Genomic DNA, 24,567 nt, shown 5'->3' with positions numbered 1-24,567 from the left:
AAGCCGTGCTCTGCCATATTTAATGCAATTAATAACGCCGACCAGCACTGCGCCTTGGTTTAAAAAAGCAGATGGTGAGGCAGAAGAGCGCGGGGGCCGTCAGCGCGGGCCGGCCGTGCCGAGCGGGACCCCGGGCAGCGGCGCCCCCCGCCTCGCCGGCCCGCGGCAGGCCGCGGGGGCTGGGCTGCGCGCCGCGGCTCTGCCCGCGCCTCTCTCGCTGCTCCGCCGGGGAAGCGCCGAGCGAGGGCGCGGGGTGAGGCGGCCCCGCTGCCGAGGGAGCCGGGACCCGCTGCCGCCCGGAGCCGAGCCCCGAGCTCCGTCGCGCTCCGCGGCAGCCCCCGGCCCCCTCCCCGCTCCGGGGGCGGTCTCCCCGTCCGGCCGAGCCCCCTGCTCGCCCTCCGGCAGCCGAGCGGGAGAAATGGGTCACGGCTCCCCGGCTCCCATCACCGCCTTCGCACAAAGGCGACATCTGCGCGGCCGGCCCGCCGACCCGCACGGCGGGCAGCCGGGAGCGCGGGGCTGGCGGGGCGGTGGCACCGGCACTGGCGGGCCGAGCGGGATTGCCGCCTGCCGGCACTCGGCGCGGCCCCGTTCGCGGGAGCGGGGCCTGAGGGGGCTGGAGTGGGGCTGAGGCACCTGAGGAGACCTGGGGGGACTCGAGGAACCTGAGGGGGCTGAGGCACCTGACGTGACTGGAGGCACCTGAGGGGACGCGAGGAGCCTGAGGGGCTGGCGGGGCCGCGCTGCCGGGGCTATGCATCCGCGGCGCGGTGCGATGCGGTGCGGTGCGGTGCGTGAGGAGCCCCGGCCGGCCCCGCGGCCCCGCCACCCCGGCGGCGAGACACCCCACGCGGCTACAAAGGGCCGCGGCATCTTTAAGGGCCCGGCGGCTCCCGGCCCACCGCCCCGCCCCGCCCGGCGCCGCGCCGCCATTGGCGGACCCGCCCCGCCCCGCCCCGCGCCGGGGCCCGCGCGGCCGCGCCGCCTGTCAGTCGCGCAGGCCCGGCCCAGCGGGCGCGGCCAGGCTGTGCGCGCAGCGCGCCCTGGACAGCTCCCGCCGCCCGCAGACGGCGGCGGCGGCGGCGAGGCGAGGACATGGCGCGGGGCCGGCGCGGGCCCGGCTGAGCGGCCGCTGCCCGCTGCCCGCTGCCCGCGGGGCCGGCGGAGCGGGCGGCCTCGGGCCGCGGCGCGCTGCCGCCGCCCCCATGAGTGAATGAGGAGCGGCCGCAGCGCCCGTCGATGCCTCGCCAGGGAGCCGGGTGCCTGCGCCATGAACCCCGAGATGGCGATGGAGCCGCTGGGCAGCCTGCACGGGGCGGCCGGCCATGAGTCGGAGCTGATGGGCAGCCCCAGCCCCCACCACGGCGGCCGCAGCGCCGGGCCGCTCCGGGTGCCCCCCCCGCCGCCGCCGCCGCCGCCGCCGCCGCCGCCGCCGCCGCCGCACCAGGAGCTGGCCCCCGCCGCCGCCCGGCCGGCCATGGTGTCCAGCATGGCCTCGCTGCTGGACGGCGCCGCCGAGTACCGCCCCGAGCTCTCCATCCCGCTGCACCACGCCATGAGCATGCCCTGCGAGTCCTCGCCGCCCGGCATGGGTATGAGCAGCACCTACACCACCCTGACGCCACTCCAGCCCCTGCCGCCCATCTCCACCGTCTCCGACAAGTTCCACCACCCGCACGCCCACCCGCACGCCCACCACCACCACCACCACCAGCGCCTCTCGGGCAATGTCAGCGGCAGCTTCGCCCTCATGCGGGACGAGCGCGGGCTGCCCGCCGTCAACAACCTCTACGGGCCCTACAAGGAGATGCCCGGCATGGGGCAGAGCCTCTCGCCGCTGGGCAACGGGCTGGGCCCCCTCCACAACGCCCAGCAGGGCCTCCACGGCTACGGGCCGCCCGGCCACGAGAAGATGCTCAGCCCCAACTTCGACGCCCACGCGGCCATGCTGGCGCGGGGGGACCAGCACCTCTCCCGGGGGCTGGGGACGCCCCCCGCCATGATGCCCCACCTGAACGGCATGCACCACCCCGCGCACCCGGGCCACCCGCCGCCCCACGGGCCCGCGCTGCCTGCCGGCCGGGAGCGGCCGCCCTCCTCCTCCTCCGGCTCGCAGGTGAGCAGCTCGGGGCAGCTGGAGGAGATCAACACCAAAGAAGTGGCACAAAGGATCACGGCGGAGCTGAAGCGCTACAGCATCCCGCAGGCCATCTTCGCCCAGCGGGTGCTGTGCCGCTCTCAGGGGACCCTCTCGGACTTGCTGCGGAACCCTAAGCCTTGGAGTAAACTCAAGTCCGGCCGGGAGACCTTCCGGAGGATGTGGAAGTGGCTGCAGGAGCCGGAGTTCCAGAGGATGTCGGCCCTGCGGCTGGCAGGTAGGTGCGGGCCGGCGCCACGCGGGAGGCCGGCGGGGAGCGGGGCGCGGGGCGGGACCCGAGCGCCGCCCCGGCCGGCTCCGCAGGGCGCTTCCCGCCGGTACCGGCCCGGCTCGGCGGCCTCCCCTTTCCGCGCTCCGCCTCGCCCGCTCTCAGCGGCCGGACGCGGGGACGAGGGCTCGGGGCCGGCCTGTCCCCCGCCTCCCCCAGCGCCGGCACCTGCGCAGCCCGGCCCGGAGCCGGCGGGGCTCGGCAGGACTCCGGGCTGGCGGAGGGGCGCTCGCCGGAGCCGGCCTGGAGTCCCCCCGCGGCCGCTGCGCCCCGGGACAGCTCTCCCCGGCCGGGTGCTGAAGGGCGCCCCGCGCGCCTCCCGCCCCGCTCCGCGCTCTCAGCGAGCATCCCTCATGCCGCTCCCGGGCGCACCGGGAGAGACTGACCGCTCCCGGGCGGGGGGACCGTGTCCCCGGAGCAGGCGGGGCCGGGCGGAGCGGCTGGGGGGGCGGGCATCCCCGCGCAGCCCCGCGCAGCCCCGCGCAGCCCCGCGGCCCGGCCGCATTGTCCCGCGGAGGGTGCGCGGGCGCCCCCTGGCGCGGTCACGGGGCGCCGCAGCCCCCATTGTTCTGCGGGCGCGGGGGCGGGGGGCAGCGGGGCGGCCGGCAGCGGCCCCCGGCAGCGCCCGCACCGCCCCGCACCGCGCTGGGGGGGCTCGGGGGGAGAGCGGGGAAGGCCCGGCGAAATCTCTTCCCATGCGGCGGGGGACGCGGCAGCGCCGGGGCGCGCATCCGCAGCCGCCCGGCCCCGCCGTGGCTGCCCGAGGGCAGAGCGGTGTCGGCAGAGGCGCGTTCGCCGCCGCTCGCTGCTCTGTCCAGTAACGCGGGACTGCGGGCAGGGCCACCCGGCGCCTGCTGTGGAGCAGAACTTGTCACGCGTCTGTCTTCCCCTCCGTAGAAATTGCTCATCTGGTGGATAAGGATGTATGGTAAACGGGCGGGCTGTGACACGGACAGACACGCGTGGACAGACACACAGACGGCAGGCGCGGTGGTGCGTGCCTGTGTCCGGTTTGGCCCTCTGCTGTGGCAGCGAAATGTCCACGAGCGCAGTTTAGAAACCTGCGGGGGGGTTGTTCCGACAAGTCTGTCATTCCTTTATTTCGATTGATTCCAATCTGGACAGATTAATCCTCGCGCGTTATTGATTAGCGGGGCGCAGGTACAAGCGGGCTTTCCCGAAGGCTGCCCCTCGCCCCGGAGCCCGCTCTGCTGAGGGACAGGCGGGGGTCTCTGCCTGAGCTGGACCCTCCCGGCGGCTCTTCCCCGCTCTCCGCCGTGGTACCGTGTCGTTCCTGCCGCGCTGGTGCCGCGGTAGTTCCGCACATCCTACAGCCTGCAAAATAACGGGAGCAGAGCTCGGCGCGGCTTTGCGGGTGAGGACGGGGGCTCGGGAGGCCCCGGCGGGCGCTCGCCCCTCCTTTGTCTCCGGCGGAGACAGGGGGAACAATGCGGTTTGGGGAGAGGGGGCGAGCCCCGGCCCCCCTGCGCCCTGCGGCAGCTCAGCTCTTCGGGCCGGCCGGGAGGCTGCCTGCGGCGGGGCTGCCTGCAGACCCGCATCCCACCCGCGCCGAGACCTCGCCTTCTGCCACGGGATTGCCTCTGCCACAACAAGTGTGTGCGGGACCCCGGGCCGCTCGTTCTCCCTCTCCTGTTCGGAGGCGGTGGGATGCTCTCCCCCCTGGCAGGGAGGTGGGCGCAGAGGGTCCCTGCATGCGGGGGGTGGGATGCGGCAGAGCAGGGGGACGAGGAGCATGAATTATTGATGGCCGTAATCCCTGCCCGGCCCCCAACCGAAGCTGCTGTGGGTTAAACAGCCAGCGGCCTGGGGCCTCCCAAAGCCTCTCGGAGGATGCTAGGGCTTTCTCAAGGTGAAGGAGACTTGCGGGGCCGCCGTGGTCGTGCTGCGGGGCTTGCCCGGCTCCTGCAGCCCGTTTCAGAGCCCGGCTTGGCCGGGTCGGGGGAAGGAGCACTCGGGGCAGGGATGCTGATCTCCTTCTCGGCTCTAACGGCGACTAGAAAACTCCTCCCGTCCTTTCCAACACCCCCTGCGTATCCAGTTCTTCTGTATCACCAAACAAATGAAGGTCCCGAGGTTTGTCTGCAACGGGAGCATCAGAGGAACAGAAAGGGTTTGGGTTCTTTTTTGCCGGAGCACGCGGTGATGTCGCCTTCTCAAACAACCGCGTATCTAGAGGGAAATCGATGCAGATAATGTTTAGAAGATTAAAAGAGCATTAATGCTGGCAACAGGAGCATAAACGCGTGGACCCAGTTTTCATTGATCTGGAACCTGAGCCGGCTCATTTCCAGTAATGCTGCCGGTGCTTTTCCTTCCCAGCACCGGTCCCGGGTGGGGGGTTCCCCACGGAGGCGTACATATAGGGCAGAAAATCAGAAATCGCATCTACGCACCCGCCGGGCGACAGCTATGCTGCGTAGATGCGATTTCTGATTTTCTGCCATACAACGGAGATATGCATATATAATTCTGGATCTCCACTTTCCCAGTTCCCCCTGATTTCATCGCAGTGATGCCTTTGCATCCAGGAGTAAAGTTTGGAGAGAGCTCGGTGGCCGAGTGAGCACGGATTCCCCGTGGAGTGGGAGCCGGAGTGGGAAAGACCTTTGCAAATTACCGTCCCCTTCGGGAAATCGATTATTTTTTTTATTATTACCACGTGTGAATATGCAGCCTCATTGCCTCGGTGCTTCCTTCTTCCCCTTTACTCGCCTGCTTAAATCCCTCTGAGCAAAGGGGAATAAGCCGAAAGTATTTCAGATTTCTGAAACCGGCTAATTTGCCCCGTGCTCCTGTAAGTTTTCCCAAACGGGAAATTTGAGGGAAATTCCCCCCTCTCCCCCTGGGAGCCGTAGCAGTGGGCTGTGCTTATTATTTCTTATTATTATAGAAGATATATAATAATATTCTGTGATACTGTATTGTATTCCATTCCATTCCATTCTATTCTATTATTTCTTATTATTTCTGTGCTTATTATCTCTTCTTGGGAGTCTTTAAAGGACTCCTAAGCCGGCGGATGGTGCTCAGTCGTTTCCGCGCTGGAAGCTCCGCCGGCACCGCGCTGCTCGGAGCGGTGCGGGCGGGGAGGACTGCCTGCGGGCAGAACCGGCAGCCGGGCAGAGGCGTGGGCAGCTCACGACGTCAACAGGCAGTTTGCTTTGGAGATCCGAGAGTAAAACATCCTTTTGGCGTGACCCTGCGAATGTTGCTGCGGTTGCGCCCGGGGAAGCGGCGAGTGCCCTCCCGGGGACATCGGGCTCCCCCCGGGGCAGCCGGAGCCGGGACGGGGCTTCTGGGGAGCTACCCTGGGCTTGGGACCAACGCTTCTCCCGCAAAGCAAAACGAAACGCGAGAATCCCCGCCGCTCCCCGGGTTCTCGGTCTGCCCCGACGGCGGCATCACCCCGGGACCTCGTCCCCAGAGCGGGCTGGCGTCCCCTCTCCTGCTCCCTCCCGGGCGGCCCCAGAGCAGCGAGGACTCGGGGGCTCCGGGCAGGACCCTCGCCTCCCGGGCGGCCGCGGGAGCGTCTCGGTGAAGCCTTGCCTGGCTCCGGCCCCGCCGGGCAATCCCTAAATTTCTGCCGGGGTGAAAAATATTAATGATCTCCAGGTGAGTCAGTGTATTTATCTCCGCGGTGAGTTCAGAGGCAGGGTTCAACCGCCGTGCAGGTTAATTGGACACGGGGCCACGTCCTGGTGCCCGGCTCGCCTGCGAAGCGCTGAGCCTCGGGGCGTTATCACCAAATCCCTGCTAGGCAAACACAGGAAGAATGCAATTAAAATAGCTCCGTGCCGTACTCCCCTGCAAGCCCCCGGGCTCCAGCGGGTCCTGGGACGCCGGGTGAAGACCCCCGGGTGCAGAAAGCGTGTTTCTGAGCGCGTGGTCGTTGCGCTGGTGCCCCCGACCCGCGGAGCTCGGCCTTGGGCTGCGAGGTGGCCAGCTCCTGGGGCAGAGCGCAGCGCTCCCCGAGCCCCCTCCGTGTCACCCCACCGAAATCGCCGCTGCCTCGAGCAGGGCGGTGCCCCCCGCCCCGCTGTCCGTGAGCAAGGCCGGGCCAGCCCGGGCCCTCCAGCCGCCTTCGCGGCCTTTCCGGGCCCGTCAGCAAAACGCTCGCACTCCTTGTTGACATTTCCCGACTGCTGAATCACGTTATTGATGATTAAACATTTTTGTACCAAAACACCCTCAATGATTCATTTCTGCAAACCCCACCGTATTTATGTATCCCCGTGATGGCGGCGCGCTTCGAGGGGGCGGCTGTGTCCGCCCCGCAGCTGCCGGGGGTCTCGGTCTCCCTCCCCGCGGGTCTCTCCCCGCTCAGCGCCCTGCGGCATCCCCGGCCCCCCGGGGATGTGCCCACCCGCGGGCTCGGAGGACTCGGTTTCGCGGGAGCTGTGCTCCAGGCTCCGTCACGGCTCCCCGCGTGAGAGCCCCGGCCGCGTCTGCCTTGGCTCCGCGAGTGGGGGGGTGCCGGGCGGCACTCCGGCCCTCCACCGCCCTCCCCGTCGCGTCTGGTCCCCGCAGCGCGTCCAGGGTGCGTGGCCTGCGCAGGGACCGCTCTGCTTTCCCCTCGTGACCTCTGCCTGCTGTGGGTGCAGGGCGGGTCTCCCCACGCAGAGAGCCTCGGCGAGCTTCTGTGCGCGCGGGAGCGGGCCGGCTCCGGCCTCCCTGCGGGAGGTGCGGGGCGATCCACGCGGGAAGGGCGGGGAGCGATGCCCGGGCGGGCGGAGCAGCGGGCAGACCCCGGCTGCGGGGCGGGAGCGGCGGCGCGCGCGACCCGTCAGCACCAGGGACAGCGGCGGGGGCGGAGGGGAGGGGGGATGGAGGGGGATGGAGGGGAACAGGGGAGGGATGGAGGGGAACGGAGGGGATGGAGGGGAGCGGGAGGGATGGAGGGGAGCGTAGGGATGGAGGGGAACAGGGGAGGATGGAGGGGAGCGGCAGGGATGGAGGGGAGCGTAGCGATGGAGGGGAACAGGAGAGGGATGGAGGGGAACAGAGGGGATGGAGGGGAGCGGCAGGGATGGAGGGGAGCGTAGGGATGGAGGGGAACAGGGGAGGGATGGAGGGGAGCGGAGGGGATGGAGGGGAGCGGCAGGGATGGAGGGGAGCGTAGCGATGGAGGGGAACAGGAGAGGGATGGAGGCGAGCAGGAGACCTAGGAGGGGACAGGCAAAGGGGGAGAGAGGGGAGTGGGAGAGAGGCAAGGCACCCCTGGGCAGGCAACGGCTGTGTCCCTCCCTCCCCGTGGGAGGCCATAATGGAGGAGCGAGGGGCCAGGGCTGCTGACCCTCCTGCACCCTGCAACCCTCCAGCGCCCGGGAGAGCCCCTGTGCTCTCGCTGGTTGCGAGGGGTGGGTTGTGTACAGGTGGGCTGTTGTTGTCCAACCGTCCTCTGCCTCTTTGTGTTCCACCTAATGCTTCTTTCTATTTTGTGGTCTGGAGGTACAGCTAAAAATTAAGGCATAGTAACATCTGTATCAAGCGTGTTATCTATATATAAAACTATTTCTTAGTGTTGAACTAAATATACAGGTACATAAAGATTCTTTGAAAGGTGCTTAGTGGCTTGAAATATTAGTACTCTCTTCAGATATAGATTAGTGGTTATGTTTGAACAATCCATGCGGTAAATTGTGGTGCTGGGTGATAAATTATATTTCTCATGTACCAACTTTCTGAAATAATATCCTGCCCTATCTTTTTGTTCCACATTATTTCTGAAGACATTTCTGCCCTGCAGAAATTTGAATACCATTTTTGTTAAGCAACCACTTTTTATCAGTTTCTTGACTGGTTGATAAAGATAAGTCTGACCACATTTGTCATTAAATGCATTTCTATCTTTTTTTCCCCTCTACTTTTTTTAAGAAACAATTAGGCTATCAGCATGTGTTACTCATTCTGAGCTTTTCCAATCTGTTCTTCACTATTTCCTTATTAGATTTTTTCCCAGCATCTCATTTTTTCCTGGTATCTCTTGGCCATCACCATTTGAACTGAAATATCCCAAACTCAAATATTCCTCTGCATTTGAAAACTGACAGAAGTTATTTGTGGCGAGGAACACATAAAGGAGAGAACATTTTTGCCAAAAGGATTATTTTCCAGTAACTGATGCTGTTTCTTCCCTCGCTCTTTATAGAGGCGTTCTGACTCAAACTTTGTGCTTCTTTTTTCTGCACTGTGGCCCCGGTTGCTCATCCTTAGCGCTTCTCCCTTGTATTAGTCTCAAAATCTTGTCCTAGATGTTCCTGCCATCCACCAGTTGCAAGTGGCTTTTTCGTCCCTTCCAATTAGACATTACTCAGCGATGACAAGCTTCTTGCCAGTAACCCAACACATCTATTCTGAGTCTCCAAGCACTAAACGCAGCAGACTCCTCGCATCAGAGGAGCTCCCCTGTGGCTGCCTTCAGAGTGGAAACGGGGCTCTGCAGGTGTACCAAGAATTAATCTAACAGGGAAAGCAGGGCTGAAAAGGACTTGAGACATCACTTGTCCTGACAGTCTGCCCCGTTTTTCAAGAATCTCCAGTGATGGGGATTTCTCCGGCTACCTAGGCAAGCTCTTCCAGGGCTTTCAGGTACAAAAAAATCCTTAATGACTAGCCTTAATCTCCCTTTTTGTCTTTTAAATCCTTTGCTTCTCATCTTATCCCCGCTAGACACAGCAAAAAAATGACTCCCTTTCTTCTGATAGCAATCTGTTTGTATTTAAGACTACTATCTTGTCTCTTGTCTTCTCTGGAAAAAGCCCCATCATACTTTGGAGATGAATATGCAGAGAAAGCATTATGTCCAATGGGACAGATAATACATCTCTTTTTCCAAGGTAAAAGATTTTGTATCCAGCTCTATCAATCTTGCAGACTTTTGCATAAAAGGCTCTCTGATTTATAGAGGATTTTTGTATGCAGAAATCATACAAAATAGACTAATCTCAAACGGGTTCAGTGATAAGATCAACCAGACAATTCACTGATGGCAGATAGAAATGCAATCAAAAAAGAAATTGCAGTGTTTTGGGGTTGTTTGGGGTTTTTGAGCTATAAAATCAAACTACTCCGTTGTGAAAAAAGGGGACTCAAACCACTGGTAAATGCTGCACAAAGGAATTATTAGACAAGCGATAGAGGCTGGCAGTTTCCCAAAACGCAAATTGTCTCCGAGACCAAAATATCTCTAAGTAAGCAGGGAACATATTTATGAGTAGTGGTGATTTTCCAGCAGATCTCATCTTGTCATAATGGGCATTTAAGAACGGGGGCCTGCGCCGAGGCATTAAGCTTTGGCAAGCAGCGCACAGCTGAAGAAGATAAAGGAAGAGCATGAGGAAGTCTTCCTCGGAGAGCTTCCCACACACCTTCTCTGTTTTCCTTCTCTGTGCTTATCATGCCCACTTGTTCCCATATCAGGTGAGGACACCGCTGCTTTCCTCGGCAGCCAATGTCACGGCACAAGCATCTTTCCTCCAGCTATTGCTGGTAAGGACCAGTGGCACCACGGCACCGTGTCAGCCCCGACCACAGGCTCCTGACGTGAAGAGGCTCACACAGATTAGGTATAAGCTCCCAAAGCTTTTCCCCTGTCCTTCTGGCATCTTTAGTGCCAAATTTCTCCTCCATCATGCCCAGATCCTGCCAGGGTGCAGCATCTTGGCTCTCCTCTCACATCCAGCCTTGACCGTGCACCGCGGAAGAGGTGTCCTGTGGGGCATGGCCGCGCAGACCCGACGCCGGAGCCACGCTCGGTGTCAGCTAGCTCGTACCACTGGGGTGATAGGAGCACTACTTGATGCAGCTGCTGTCACCCACGCAGCCTGCTGAAGAGCCATCCCATCTCCCATCCACCAGCTGCGCGGTGGCACGTTCGCTGCGGAGGTGGGAGACCCACGGCCCCCCTGCCTGGAGGGAGCTCACTCCCTTCCTCACCTCCACACGCTACCTCCTTGGTGCTTGGGGAGGAAGGACACTTACCTCTCCTGCTGAAGCTTACTGTGAAGTAAGCCCCTGGGAAGAAGGAAACGGGAATCTGACTTTACGGCAAAGACCATCCCTCCTCCCAGGCCTGCTCTTGCGTTCTGTATTCAGCAGTCATTGTCTGAAGTGCGAGGAGAGCTCGGAGAGCCAGGAGAGCAACACAGGTCTGGCTTTCCCAGATAAGTCGGCAGAGCTTTGCTCCTGTCCTCTCCTGTTCTTCATAATTGCGACCTATCAGTAACAGCCATTAAAAGGAAATAATCATTTCCTGCTTTCTCCCATGAGTCAGAATTTCTGCTGGTTCTGGAGGCACACAGCAAGAACTCAGTAGATCCGTACTTTCCCTTGCAGTAGGGCCCATGGGACTCAGCTCGCAGCTCTGACTTGTAAGTGTAAGGTGCCAGGAGGGAACTGCAGGAGGGTGTCAAAGCGACATAGCTGTGGGAAAGCACAGATTACATCTATGCTAGATGTAATCAGCAGAAAACAAGAAGGCAAGATATTTCAAATTCTAATCCACTCTAAGATTTCAGACTCCTATTCAGTGCTTGCTCACCTACCTCAACTTCAAATTCCCAGTCCTTTCTTGGAAAAGATGCCCGAAGCACTTCCCTTTCTCCACGGGGAGAAGGTCACAGCTGTATGCTGGTACTTGAGGGGATGTGCTGGCGCATCACTTGCAGATGCTGCTACAACAGGCAGAGCACACGGTCTGGGGAAGGTCTGTTTTCAGCTCTGTGCGCTGACAAAGGGAATATAAATCCTTGTTACAGAAAAGTGTTATAATTCAGCTGGAAACTATTGGGGATTCAAAAGGGAGAATCTCCAGAGCAAGAGGAAACATAAATCTCCCAGGCCTTAGAAGTGAAGGACTTGCAGAGTGCAGTTTGAAGGAGCCAACGTTTTGCTGTGACTGGGTAGAGTACCTGAGCAGCCTGGCTGCTGCAAGAGCTGGTGTTGCCGGGGAGCGGGGCATCAGCGCTGCAAACGGGGTGACACTGCTCATCACAGTCGGGTGACGGCATTTAAATGCCACTGCTTCTACAGTTTCTGTCAGCTTGTGCTTCTGAAAGCAGCTGGGACTCTGAACCAGTGTGTTTTGGCACCTCAATGAGGTTGATGCAATTATGCAGGGTGTGTGTCCGTCTGTCCCTGCAGCCCCGCTGCTCCTCTCCGCACAACGTCATTGGTACCTTGGGGGGTACCCCAGGAGTGTCACTGCACCCGGGACCAGAGGTCTCACAGGTAACTGTGGGCGGTTGTACCCCTTGTTGTGAAAACAGGAGTCTGTGGAGAGAAGGAAGATCCCTTTAGTGCCTGCCCTGCCACGAGGCTACGGCATGAGCTTGCACCACGCGGGATGCTGATCCCGGCAGGAGGGAGAGCTTATACATCCCCCAGCTATTGGAAAGGAGACCTTATGAGCTCACTCTGAAACAGAAATCTGCCAGAAATCGGGTCTGTTCCTTTTGCAGCTCGCAGAAAAGCTTGTTTGTAAAGAGGGCTGGATATTGAGTGTCAGGGGACGCTCCCTACCTCGGCCACAGAAGAGAAACTGGGAGGGTGCCTTGCAGAAACTGCTTCAGTGCATGGGTAGAGCTTGCAGCCGCTCAGTGACAAGGAGTACATTGAAACTGTACTGCATGCTCACCAAGCCTCCACTCATTCTCACCCTAGAGTGCAATAAATTGGCCCTATCCCATCTATTATTTATTATTCTGTATTAATGATGGAAGTATATTACAATAGTACTTAGAGGCCCTTGTCAGAGATCCCGCTGAGATGGGCGTTGCAGCATTGCACGGGAGGAAGCAGCCCCAGCCCCGCAGAATTTACAGCCCAATTTCAGCCACCCAGCAGATTTACAAGAGGTTTGACACAAATAGCCTGAGACCTGCTACATGCCAGAAAGAAATATAAAAGAACCAAGTCCCCAAACCCATTCATCTTTCTTTCTCAAATAGCTGAAGAATGCAAGACCTAGACAGAGGAAGGCGTTCCCTCCGTGACAGAATAGAGAGAGAAAAATCAGGTTGAGTACCAAGAAAACCCATTCCTGGCAGGAAACAGCGAGGCTGTGCGCTTCTTTCTCGGAGTGTTGTAGGAATCCCTGTATCTCCGAACAGGAATTGCAGTGTAGGGAACATCTTGCCGTCACAAGAGGGTTGGTTTGGTGAGCAAAGAGATCTTCTCCAATAATGCCAGATCTTCTCTGGAAGAACACTTTGTGCTGCTCTTCTCATTTGTTTTTCTAGATAAATGCCGTCAGGGGGCATTCATAGGGATTACAAAAACCAGGAAGGTTTGTGTGTGTGCAGCAGATGGAAATGGGCAGGTGAAGGCGCACTGGCTGCTCACCCCGACAATGTGATTATTTGCATCTTCATTCAAATTGTTTCTTGTTACATAATGATTTTGTACACAGTGGAGTACTTAACCTAATTTGTATTGATCTCAATTGCTTTCATTTGTGCATACTTAATTCAGAGAGGTAATCAAATTGATTTTTGAGGCCTAGTTTTTAAGAGATTGTAGTAACACAGATATACAAGAGGTTGCTTTAAGTAAATCATAGTGAAAGAAAAACATTTTAAACCTTTGGAAAACCTTTCGATGGTCATTTCATTGTGTTCAGTATTACTAGCATAATTAAATTTCCTTCACATTGAGTTCTCTCCGAAATCAAATTGAGGAACATTTTTTAGTTCCATCAGACAGATAACTGGGTTTAGTTGACTTTGTACTACAGCCGCATGAAACCACATACGGGAGATCAATATTCACGGCTTATCCTTACGAACGATAGAGGGAAATGACTTACTGCTGGATTAAGGGAATATTGTTCTCTACTTGGCTCCTTCTTAACATTTGCAATTTGTTTCATAGTCCCAAAGTCACTTTTGCCGTTAGAGTAAAAGCATCATAGAACCAGTGATTCTCTGAGGGTGTTAGTTAACTTGAGAAACCGCAGGGAACCAAATTTAGAGGAGGTGAAGACAAAGGGAGGATTTTTTCAGTGAAAGTAGACCATGAAGTATGGCCCTGAGAAATTTCAGACTGCTAAAGAGTTCTCCAGGATTTCTGGTTTGAAATTTTGGTTTTTCTTTTGGTTTAAAAGTAGAGATACCTGAGGGGGGAGATGGATCGACGTCAGATTTATGTTGGGGTTTTGTTTGTTCGAGTGCTGGGCTTGTACTGTATTTGTGCTTCACAGGACATGAAATCACGAGCTCTTTCATTAACGTTTCCAGTATCCGAAGGAAGCTGGTGTCAGGCTCTCGGAAGAGAAATGGGATGGGTCTGTAGTCTCCGCAGGTCCCTCTGTGCCCGTCTCTACAGTTTGTGATATTAAAGCCTGGCTGGCAAAGCCCCTCTGCCCGTAAGCATCGCTGCCCTGGGCCCCCTTATGGACCAGCTCCTGCGTCTCCGGGACGTGGCTTCCCAGACTCCCTGCAGCTCCGGCCGTGGTGGCGTTAGCCAGTGGAAGATTTCACAGTAACCCTTTTTCCTTTGCTTGAGCAATCATCGTTTCTGTGTTGGCACGCTTGCCACAAGCACAGCTCCAAGCAGCGCTGACACAGACGGGCGGAGTTTGCCCCGTCCTCTGCCAGCAGCACGGTCCCCATCCTCTTTCCCAGGTGTGGGACACAGGCTTTCTCCGGAGGTACTAGCCACCAGCGGCGTTCGCGTGACCACGCACCCACCCAGGCTCCGCGGATCTTACTTTCTGCCGCACCCGCTGAGGCGATTCACGGGCACGCAGCCTCCAGACCACCCGGCTCTGCAAGCAGCTCCTCTCCTTCACTGAGGACTGCTCAGGCACCACCCCAGCCCCGGGACCCCTCCCTGTCCTCCTCCTCCTCCTCCTGACGCTGGTGACCCTCACGTCCTCGTCCCCCCGGCTGTCTCCCTGCCGGAGCACCAGTCTCTGCCCGGGGAAGCAGAAGAGCCGAGGGAGGAGAGAGGCCCCAGCTCGCCCCAGGGAGCATCCCTGCCCCGTGCCTGGGGGTTTGCAGGGTGGGGCTTGGCTGGATGCCATTGCAGTGCTGCCAGTCACAGTGGTGAGCGCCCTATCAATCAATTTTGGCCTACATGTGGCAAAAGCAGTTTCTATAAAAAGGACTGCTCTTTCTGTGCGTGCATAAACAGCTGATAGGATCTATTGCTGCCTATAGGGATATGCAACGCTGCTTCTGGGTTTCATAAGGCCAGCGTTACGCACTGCAGATTGATTGCTCTGCGCCGCGTGTTGTTTCAGCCATTAACGATGGAGCCCGGTGGATATCTTTCAGTAAAAAAACTGTCATGAGGAAACGCCAAGTCGTCTGATCTGAATCGTTGCATTCTATCGAGCTTTCACCAGCTCCGTGGAGGACTTGCCCCGGGCTGTGGGTCCCGCCCCGCAGGGATGCCCCGGCTGCCGCAGCTCTCCTGAGTGAGCTGGGCTAGGGCTGGGGCACGGTGGGACCCACAGCCCGGCAGGGCTGGGCAGGGCTGCTCTGGCCCTGGGGACCACCACAGCTCCGGGGGGATGAGCGTTCTCCTTGTGGAAGGGCGGAGGGGAGAACCCCACGGCGGCGTTAGTGAATCCACTGCCTTTTGCTGGTAGTTGCCGTGCATTCACCCCTAATGAAAGAGTACGTTTCCCAGTGCTTCATTCTTTATAAATGGAAGTTATAAGGCAATACTTATCAACTGAAATGTTTCTAGATATTTTTCGGGATTTATAGCTATTTGTAATGCAGGGGCTGGCTAGGTTCCTCTCTTCTGAGGAAGAAAATGGAAAATAAGAGTTATTGTTGCAGAAAATAAGACAAATGAACTATTAGTAGAAATATTCGATTTAGTGATACTCAGTGACAAAAAAAATTGAGCTTAAATTAGAAGTGTGTGAAGTTCACAAGGAAACCAAAACTCAGATGGGCTTGCGGAAATAAAATTTAAAAAATCACCACTTTCCTGCGGATCCCTTTCAAGCAGATGGGGTTGCAGGTGCTGGAATTGGTGCAGTACACATCAGTCACTACAGCTCCTGGTTACAGTGGGGTGATGATTTCTTCCAAAGCAGTGTGATGATGTGATTCTTTTTTCCATGTGAATTGCATTGAAAGCTATTAAGTGTGGGCTGTTTAGAGCAAATTTTTTAGCGAGGTGTGTCCCAAGACGCGATGGAGTCCGTGGCAGAGGGGAGCGGAGGCCGTGCCCTTCCCCGCTGTCACCCGCTCGCAGCGAGGCGTCTGCCTGCAGGAGGGGACCATCCCGGCTGCATCCGACACGTGTGCCCTGGCCGCAGGGGAAGCCGGGACATGGGATGCCCCGCTTTTCCCTGGCTAATGTTAGGTGAAATGAGTGCCAGCCTTACTGACCGGGGGAGCTGGCTTACGGGTGCAGGGGATTCGGGGAGACAGCCCCTTCGCCAGGCTCTGCGGAGCCGGGAGCGGTGGGGTTTTACCCAGTTCCCGGAGCTGCAGCCGCGCAGGGCAGCCTGGACCGATGGCTGGATTTTGCTTCCCTGGCTGAGAAACAGGGCACGATACTTGGGTGGCACATTTCCCCACTGCCAAGCGCTCGCACAGAAAGGTGGGGTTGGGTGAAACTTTCTGAGAGCTGCTGTATCTGTTAGCCAGGAGGGACGACTGCCCGACTGCCTGCCTCTGCTCTCCCCGTCTCTGGGATCTAGCAAAATATTTCAGCACGCCCTTAACCTCAGGCTTGCAAACACGCTAATAAAAAATCAATGGAGTGTCTTGCATATTTAAAGTTGAACGTCTGAATAGTTGTTTTCTTTGTGGAGAGGAACCTTTATTAGCGCTGAGAACTGCGGAGATTCTGGGGCTCATTCCCGTCATCTCCTGGTGCCTCGCCTGCCTCGCCTCCCGCCTCTCCACACGTACTCTGGGTGCTTTTTTTAATTTTAGTTTTTTATTTCTAAGCATTACCTAATTCTGTTTTAAAGCAACTTTTTTTAAATATTCCCTTAGTTTTAGCTGCAGGACAAAACCACGCTCACTGAAGACAGACTGTCCCTCCCTGGGGACACAGCCCTGCAGTGCGGTGTCGGGTCTCTGCACCGCTCTTAATGCCCTTTAAATCGGTGGCTTTCCACTTCAGTCAACATTAAGCGAGGCAGTACTGAATCTATTTCTGAGCTCTTTCTATATTGTTTCTATGTAAAGTGTCTTTAGTCCAGCGTAGAAGAAAAGGGAAGTTTTGGGGGTTTTTTTTCCCCACAGTTATGGCTTTCAATTCTTGGCAGTTGTCTATTTTCTTCCATAGAATATGTTCAGTATTAACTGCAGTTAATAAATCAAATTGTTCTTAGAATCAAGATGGCCGCTTCCCTTCTCTCTACTATTAAAATGTTTCTCTTTCTGTAGGCAGGTTTCCTGGCTAATAACTTTATTTTATTAGAGTGCTCACTCCATTTTTCTCTTCTGATAAATGCATGTCAAGGAACAACATTTGCCTTTATGGTGCCTTTTCAAGAGCAAACTTAACAGTTCAAGGAAAGTATTTACTGAATGCATTGAAAAGCACATACCTTTGCATTATTTATTATAAGATACCAATAACTGTAAAACGCAGACTATCTCTGGACATAAATTAGTGATGTTAGGAAACACTAGACTCTTCCCAGTGTCCCGGAACCTATTAGAAACTGCAGCAAAGATGCAGGCGGTCGTCACGTCCCCAGTGCTGGGGGTACCGCCGCATGGATTCCAGACAAAAGGCGAAGAAGTAAAGCGTCAAATGCAGAAATCCAGCCTAAAATCTGCTTTTTCATCTCAGACGGGCAGTAAACATTACCTGTGGAGTGTGTTATCTGGTAGGTTAGAGATGCAGTCAGGGAACCCAAATTCTTCCCGTGTGATGCCTTTGGGCTAATCACCTCCGGGGACCCCAGTCCGGCCATCGGGACGCAGTGAGGGGCTCACCCTGCAGCCCCTGACGTGCCCAGGCAGGAGCGTCCTTGCTGCCACCCCGCTCCCTCGGGTCCCAGCAGAAACCCCGTGCTGGTGCCGCTGCCGCCGGGGGGGCCGTGCTCCCGGGGACGCTCACCCATAACCCGTAAGCCTGGGTTTGGACCCAACTCTCTGGAGCATCCTCCTCTTACATTTTGGCCCCCTTGGGGTATTTCGACTGGTCCGACCCCGACCTTCCTCCCAGAGGCAGCTCTGCTGCAGCCACTGGAATTTGGCAGCTGAGAACGGATGCAAAAGAGGGAGTCAGGATCAGCCACTCCAACAAAATATTCCAGTTTCCTGCAGAAATCCTGTTAAGTACTGTCCCACGCACAAAACCAAGCTGATCAGCGAAGTCCGTTACGCGCCCGGCTGAGCCAGGCTCCCTGTGGTGCCATGCTCAGGCACAGGTAGGTGGGTACGGTCCTGAGTTTGGGTTAATTACAGACATTTCCACAGGCTGAGTTTTACTTTTTTGGAGCAGGTTCTCATTTCACATTCTAGACCTGCAGAATTATTTAATAGGCTGCTTAAAAACCCGTCCACTTATCAACTCACTCTACTTATTTTCTCCCAGCACATTACCTAACCATGTCAACATATAGATTTTTTTTTTATCTTACTGCCCTGTGTAGACAGCCTTATCTGGCTATTTTTAAATCTGGGTATGCTACAGCAGCGGTATTGGTTTCAGCACTTGATGTTCTCTCTGTGCTAATAAATACAGATCGCTATTAATACTGATTTTTTTTAGGATCCATTAGCATCGCGTGGCACAGCGATGGTCAGGCGCTGCTGCCCCGCCTGACCTGAGCTCCGGCGGGCATCTCTGGCTGGCTTCGCCCTTGCCCTTGGGAGATGCCCCGGAGAGAGGGACGCCGCTGACCCCCGCAGAGCACTGCTGGCTTGCCCGAGGGCTCTGAGCTGCCCTGTGGCTTTCAGCCCTTCCCACCCAGCCGCCGGCTCCCCGGGCTGGAGCGAGCTGGGGAGCGGGGAGGCTGGCCTTGCTGAACCTCCGGCCCAGGGGAGCAGAGGGTCAGGCTTTAAGGCGATTAGGACGACCTGAGGAGGAAGGGCAGATTTCTTCTCAGATGAAAGACATTGTTTTAAAAGAGATTTGCAATCCAGGGTATTTTAGACTATTTTGTCCTCCTGGAAGGAGCTTCAAAATGCGTGCTGTAAACCCAAATGCAGATAAACTCAAATATATAGGGCGCGGGCTCCTAGACAGCTCATCTGGCTTTATGCCCGGAGATCTCCCCTGGCACAGCCTTGCTGTCCATGGCTGGAGAGGCATCCCGCGGCGGGTGGTGGGCTGCGGCCGCGGCTGAGCCCCGGCGGTCTCTGCGTGGGGCGGCGGGAGAAGAGGCACCGAGCCCCGGGGTGGTGACACCGCTGGGAGTCACGCGGGGGCACAAACCCCAGGGGAGAGGGGGAGAAGGACCAAGAGGAGCCAGCGCCTGACCCGCCGCTGTGCAAGCCCGAGTGTTGTCACCTCCTCGGAGACAGGCTCTGGTAGCCGCTGCCAGCAGACATGGGGAGAAAACATCAGCCAGTGTGTTTCAGCAAAGCTGCACGTTCATAGATGGTTTCCGTTGGGAAGCGTTACCTCACTTCTGGACCAGCTTGTGAAGAGCATCACGCAGGGTGAGCGCGTCGTGCCGTGAAATGCCATGGCTGGTTTCAGCGATGCTTCCGAGTTTGCTTATGGAAAATGCAGTCATTGCAGTTTACCAACCCGCTGTGAAGTGATGAAGAGGATGGAGCTGCTGGCAAGCGTGGCTGTGCTGCAGCCGGTGGCTGTGCGGGGGGGTGAGGTGCCCGGGGGAGGCTGCAGGCGGGAGGAAGAAGCTTTGGTTGGCCTTAAACCATGTGCATCAGGTGACTTTGGAGCAAAGGCTGCTTGGGACTGCCTGGACGTCCACGTGATCTAGGGATGCGTGGAGAGCTAATTGCTGACGAGGGATGTTGCCTAAGCAGCAGGTACTGCTGCCGTGGCATCTCAGAAAGATGTGATTTCACTTCTTTCCGTTTTTTCATAGCTTTTCAACATTGTAGTCTGTGAGAGACCACATGTAAGTGCAAACCTACAGAGAGCTGTAGAATTTGAGACGCACTGGGTGGTCTGGTTATTGCTGCGCGAGGCCGTAAGCAAACGGCCTCACAGCAGAAGTTATGAGTTTATCTCGCAACAGATGTCTGAAGTTTTGGCAGCTTTTTCAGACAGCAGTGGATAGAAACCACAAATAAATCAGTAAATGGTTAAAAAGTGGCCACAGAGGTCTCTTTCGGGAGAAAACAAGCAAACAGAAGGTCAGCTGGACGGTGGCAGTTTGTGCCATCAAACATGATTTTTCCCCAGTGGTGGTCACACGAAGTTGCTGCCACGGGAGCTTTGACCGGGGTTTGCTTTGGGGCGTTTAAAGTAACAAAACTCCTGTACAACTGTTAGACCTGGCTGTTGGGGAGGTAGAACCAGACCTCCTTTTGGGGACGGAGAAGATGAACGTGGGCAGCGGAGCAGCCTGTCCTGGGTCAGACAGAGCAAAGCTGGGAGCGGAGTGAGACCATGGGTCCTCCCCCGCCGTGGGCTTTTACCCGTCCCTCTGTGTCCGCGGGCGTATCGCCAGCACCTCTCCGTCCTGCGGACATCTTCTGGGAGAGGATCCGTTGGCGCAGGTGCTGCGAGCATCCCTCCTGCCGGCCGGGGCCGCCTCGCCAGCCCGCCCCGCCGCTGGGTGGGAGTGAGTGGGGAAGTGGGTGCAGAAGGGTGCCTCGGCACCGGTTCCGGGGGAATGCCTGGCAGGAGTTACGTGCATTCGCTGGCAGACAGGCAGGCAGCCCAGCGCGCTGCGGATTTCGACCGATGCCCAGAAACACACCACAGCCCCAACGGAGGGTGTTTGTGTGTTGCAAATCGTGTAGGGAGCGCGGGGGGTGGGGGGCAGTTTCTGCTTGCTCAGCTGTCCTTTCCCCTGTGCTAACAAAGGGGCGTTCCTGCCTTCACCATTGTGCCCGCGGTGATTGTTTTAAGTATGTGTTTGGAATGGCAGATCAGAGAAAAGGCGATCTGTCCCAAAGTATGGATAGATTTATTCTAAATGCATGACAACAATTTGCAGTTGTATTTCCTCTGTCCTGTACGTTACCCAGGGGGTGGAGTTTACATTATGGAATAGCGGTCCGCACAGTTTTGTTAAAAAATAGTAATCTGCAGTTGTTACATGCTACAGCACAGGAGAAGTTTCTGCAAAGAATTAATCTTTGTCTTAGCTTTTGAGGGGAAAAAAAGGATGTGCTTTGTATTTTCTTTCCTAGACTGACATCAGATAAGCTAAATTGTTAATTCTAATGCTGCTGTAACAGAAGAGCAATGCATTTCTCAGATGGCGGCTTTACAAAAAGTGAGGAAAATCTCAAAGTTGTGCACTGTCCAGAAATGGGAAGTGAATTCGAGGGCTCTGTCTGGGGATGGTCGAGGGGAGCCTCTGATTGCCTAGGAATTCAGTGCCCGAACGCCTAACAATTGGGGGCCCGTCCAAAATAATATCTGAAAATGCAGGTCTTTGGGACGCGAGCGCAAACACCAGCGTAGCCCCCCTGGGATTCCTCCACGAGCCCTGGGGTCCGGCGTGCCGGCGCGGTGCTGGCTCAGCCGGCAGCTGTGCGCCGCTGCCGCTGGCTCTGCGGATCCTGCAGGAGGGTGACAGCTCGCGCCCGCCGCGTGCCCGTCTCCGTGCCCGGCGGGTCTGCGGGCAGCCACGCGCGTCCTGACGCTCGCTTTCTCTCTGTCTCTGCCCACCCCTTCCCCAGCCTGCAAACGCAAAGAGCAAGAGCCGAACAAAGAGCGGAACAACTCCCAGAAGAAATCTCGCCTGGTTTTCACGGACCTCCAGCGCAGAACGCTTTTCGCCATCTTCAAGGAGAACAAGCGCCCCTCCAAAGAAATGCAGATCACCATCTCCCAGCAGCTGGGCCTGGAGCTCACCACCGTCAGCAACTTCTTCATGAACGCCCGCCGGCGCAGCCTGGAGAAGTGGCAGGACGACCTGAGCTCCGGGGGCTCCTCCTCGGCCCCCAGCACCTGTACCAAAGCGTGAGGGGGAGCGGCCGGCGCGGCGCAGCGCGGCACGGCGCGGCGGGGCGGAGAGAGCGGCTTCGCAGCGGGGCCCTTCACTGGTGACTTAAAGCACAATCCTCCTGGAAACGAACCCCAGCCCAGCTGTAACAGAGGACACTTCTTACGGCTTTTAGTCAGTCTTAGCAGGCGCAAGTTAAAAATTAACCTCTTTCTATACAATACTATGCTCAGGACAGGCGAAGCAGGTCTGAAACGTCGGGGAGTCGTTCGTGAGGCAAGTTTCTCCTGAGCCCCAAAGAGCCCCGGCCGGCGGGGGTGCCGCTGCGAGCCTGGGCAGCCTGCCCGTGCCCAGCGTTTGCCGGCAGGGCGCCGGTGCTGGCCACACCGCCCTGCACCAAAGCTCGCCGCCGTGGCGCAGCCACGCGGGAACGGAGCACAAAGTCTGACACGTAGACGCTAAAGAATCCGAGAACCTGTTTTTAAAACTCAGGCATGGTTTTGTTAAGTGTTTTAGGGAAAAAAAGATCAAAATTAAGTTTTTGTTTGCTTTTTTTTTAGTTTGTTAATTTGATCAGCGAGTATAGCTTGATCTTGGATCAGAAAAATTCAGTTCACTTGAGCTCAAAGTATCAAGCACAAAGCCAGTAGCTATAGAAATAGGTACGACCCTGGACTCACTGCAGCGATCGTTTCGAGATGCAGTCTGACTTCCAAAGTCGGTAGGGAACACCTCTGTGACCACACGAGCCTCAAGCACAGTTTGCAGTTTGTCACAAGTTCTGTGTTTGTACCTAATGCAGATGCACACTCAGGAGGTCAATTTAACTGCTACAGTACGTGGAGCAAACACAACGTTTTGAAAGATCTAGATTTTTTTAGGTCATTAATAGTTACCAGGAATCTAGTTTCTCCTCGACAACGTCCTTGTTACTGAAACATATTTAGCGTTCAATGTATGTTTGTTCATTTTTTCGGTATTTTATGGTACTTTCAAGCAGGAAAAAACCAGAAACAAGCCCTTCAGATGCCACTGACCGTTTTAGATGTGCCGCATATGGCTTCAATACGCCATCTCGATCTATGGCATCCCTAAGTTCCTTCTATCCACCAGTTACCCAAGCTGGCGGGAACACAGCACACCAAAGAGACAGGATTACTGCAAGCCAAAGATGTTTATAACTTGCCATTTTCCCTCCGTCATCGCTGGTGCGGTGGCTGTTTGGCGATGGGGAAGCCTCACAAACTCCAAGCCCTCTCTCCACCTCCGGCGGCTGCCGTGCAGCGGAGCGGGCAGGCAGCGCTGGCAGCCGATGTCAGCAGAGCCCCGGCCGCAGCCGCCGCGCCCGCAGCCGCACCGACGCCGCGGCCCCGCCTGCGGCTCGCAGCCCTGACCCGCGCCGCCGAAACGGCCGCGGCCGCTCGATGCGCGCACTTCCCAGTGAACGGCCCCCCCTGGAGCGCCGGCCCAGGCCCCGGCGGCAAGCCAAGCGCGGTCGTGGTTCTTTAGAGACACTTGAGACTTTTTTTATGTACTACTTAATCGAAACCAAAGAAACGTTTTCTGCACCTACTTCTTCTGCAACAAACTGTTCCATTTAAAGATAAAATAAAAATAAAAAAAACAAGGAAGCACGTCAGGAAGCAAACGAGTAACACACTGTGTTTTGACAGACATCTTGGACATTTTAGGAAGCAGATCTCAAAGAAAGGGTTGACGAGAACGAGAACAAAGCAAAGCCAGTACGATTGCTGCTTCATTTGACAACTCAGTCATCTTAAAGTTGAAGATTGTCTTTAATTTGTGCCTATGCAGTTTTTTCAAAAGAACAAGGAACAGAGCAACCAAAACCTCAACAGCTACAATACCAAAGATGAGGATTCTCACTACTTTTGTTTCAGCTCATTGTCTCCTCTTGCACGACTAAATGCATATAGCACCATTGATCTCTGTACAGGTAATCACTTCTGTTTCTTTGAGCAACCAAGGTGGGTTTATTTATGTTTTTCCTGTTGCTGCCCCACACGGGATCTCTCCAAGAGCTGCATGGACTTCAAGTACAAGATGTTGGGATACTACGCTGGTATGTCTCCTCTCTCCAGAGCCACGTGGGAAAAAGCCACGTGTCGGTTGGGTATGACTTTTTTTGTCAGGTAGAGTTGGTCTCCTGTATGTCTAGAGCTTTGAACAGCCATCCTTCTGTATGTGAAATCGGTCGAGCAACCTACACCCTTCTTTCTCTTCCCCAGGGATAAAACTTGCAATATATATGTACTGATTTATGTCATTGTAAGTGCTAAGCACTGCCACAGCCTGGCTCACCGAGATCAGATCCCGATCTGAACCGGAATTGAGGTTTCAGCAGTTCATGTGGCAGTTCAGTAGTTTGTTTTGACATATTAGACATATTATGTTGGTTGATCAGAGTCATGATGATCCAAATCATCACACAGACCTAGGTCCAAATTATCTGCAGAGCTGGAGCGCAGTGGTACCATTTTGCTCCATCTCTACCTTTAAATGAGGGCTGCTTCTTAACTGCTTTGCAAAACTGCTGCAGTCATTTTCCAATGCTTACACTTAAAAAAAGAAAGAAAACCAAAAAGCCTTGTCTGCTCAGGACAGGAAAGGTTTCTGAAAAGTAAACTCAGGATCCTCACAGCTAAACTGACAGCACATACCAGCTCTGGGAATCAAACCATCCGTCAACATAGATTTCCAGACAGATCGTGCACGATTTGAAAATGATCCAAAGAAGCCTCGTAGTCAGACATGAAATAAAGCTGCCAAAAAATGGTTCAGGTCTGGGCTGACGCGTACCGACGCCTCTGGGTATTTGAGTGAGAAGTTCTGAGCCAGCACGCTGTAGAGCAGGGCCCAGCTGAGGTGGTTTGGTCATGTTGAAGTTTCACCTTCATTCCCATCCAAGAGGGTCCACTCAAACCAGCCTCTCATGTGCATTTTGAACGTGGCATTGCCCTCACGGGAAAAGTCTCATTCTGCAAGTGTCCTCCCGCAACCTGCAGCAGTGTCAGGCGATGCTGGGTTTCGTCGCTTTTCTCATGCTCCATGCCATAGTGCCCTTGCACCCGCTGG

General features: G+C 56.4%; 1 protein-coding gene across 2 annotated transcripts; it reads left to right on the top strand.

Annotated features, from left to right (window-relative positions):
* Nucleotides 1-1,213: 1,213 nt before the first annotated feature.
* On the top strand, nucleotides 1,214-24,234 carry LOC142074663 (one cut domain family member 2-like). Of its 2 annotated transcripts, XM_075135435.1 has the most exons (3): nucleotides 1,271-1,428; nucleotides 1,489-2,375; nucleotides 21,206-24,234. In XM_075135435.1, exons 1-3 carry the CDS (start codon nucleotides 1,271-1,273, stop codon nucleotides 21,490-21,492), a joined length of 1,332 nt encoding a protein of 443 aa, XP_074991536.1. In that variant the 3' UTR covers nucleotides 21,493-24,234. The 2 variants fall into 2 exon arrangements, with proteins under 2 accessions (XP_074991535.1, XP_074991536.1); XM_075135434.1 differs by having other exon boundaries at nucleotides 1,214-2,375.
* The last annotated feature ends 333 nt before the right edge of the window (nucleotides 24,235-24,567 follow it).

This window comes from Calonectris borealis, chromosome W, assembly GCF_964195595.1.
Source record: "Calonectris borealis chromosome W, bCalBor7.hap1.2, whole genome shotgun sequence".
NCBI lineage: Eukaryota > Metazoa > Chordata > Aves > Procellariiformes > Procellariidae > Calonectris > Calonectris borealis.
Note: the sequence above shows the minus strand (reverse complement) of the source record. Positions and strands in the feature narration are given on the sequence as shown.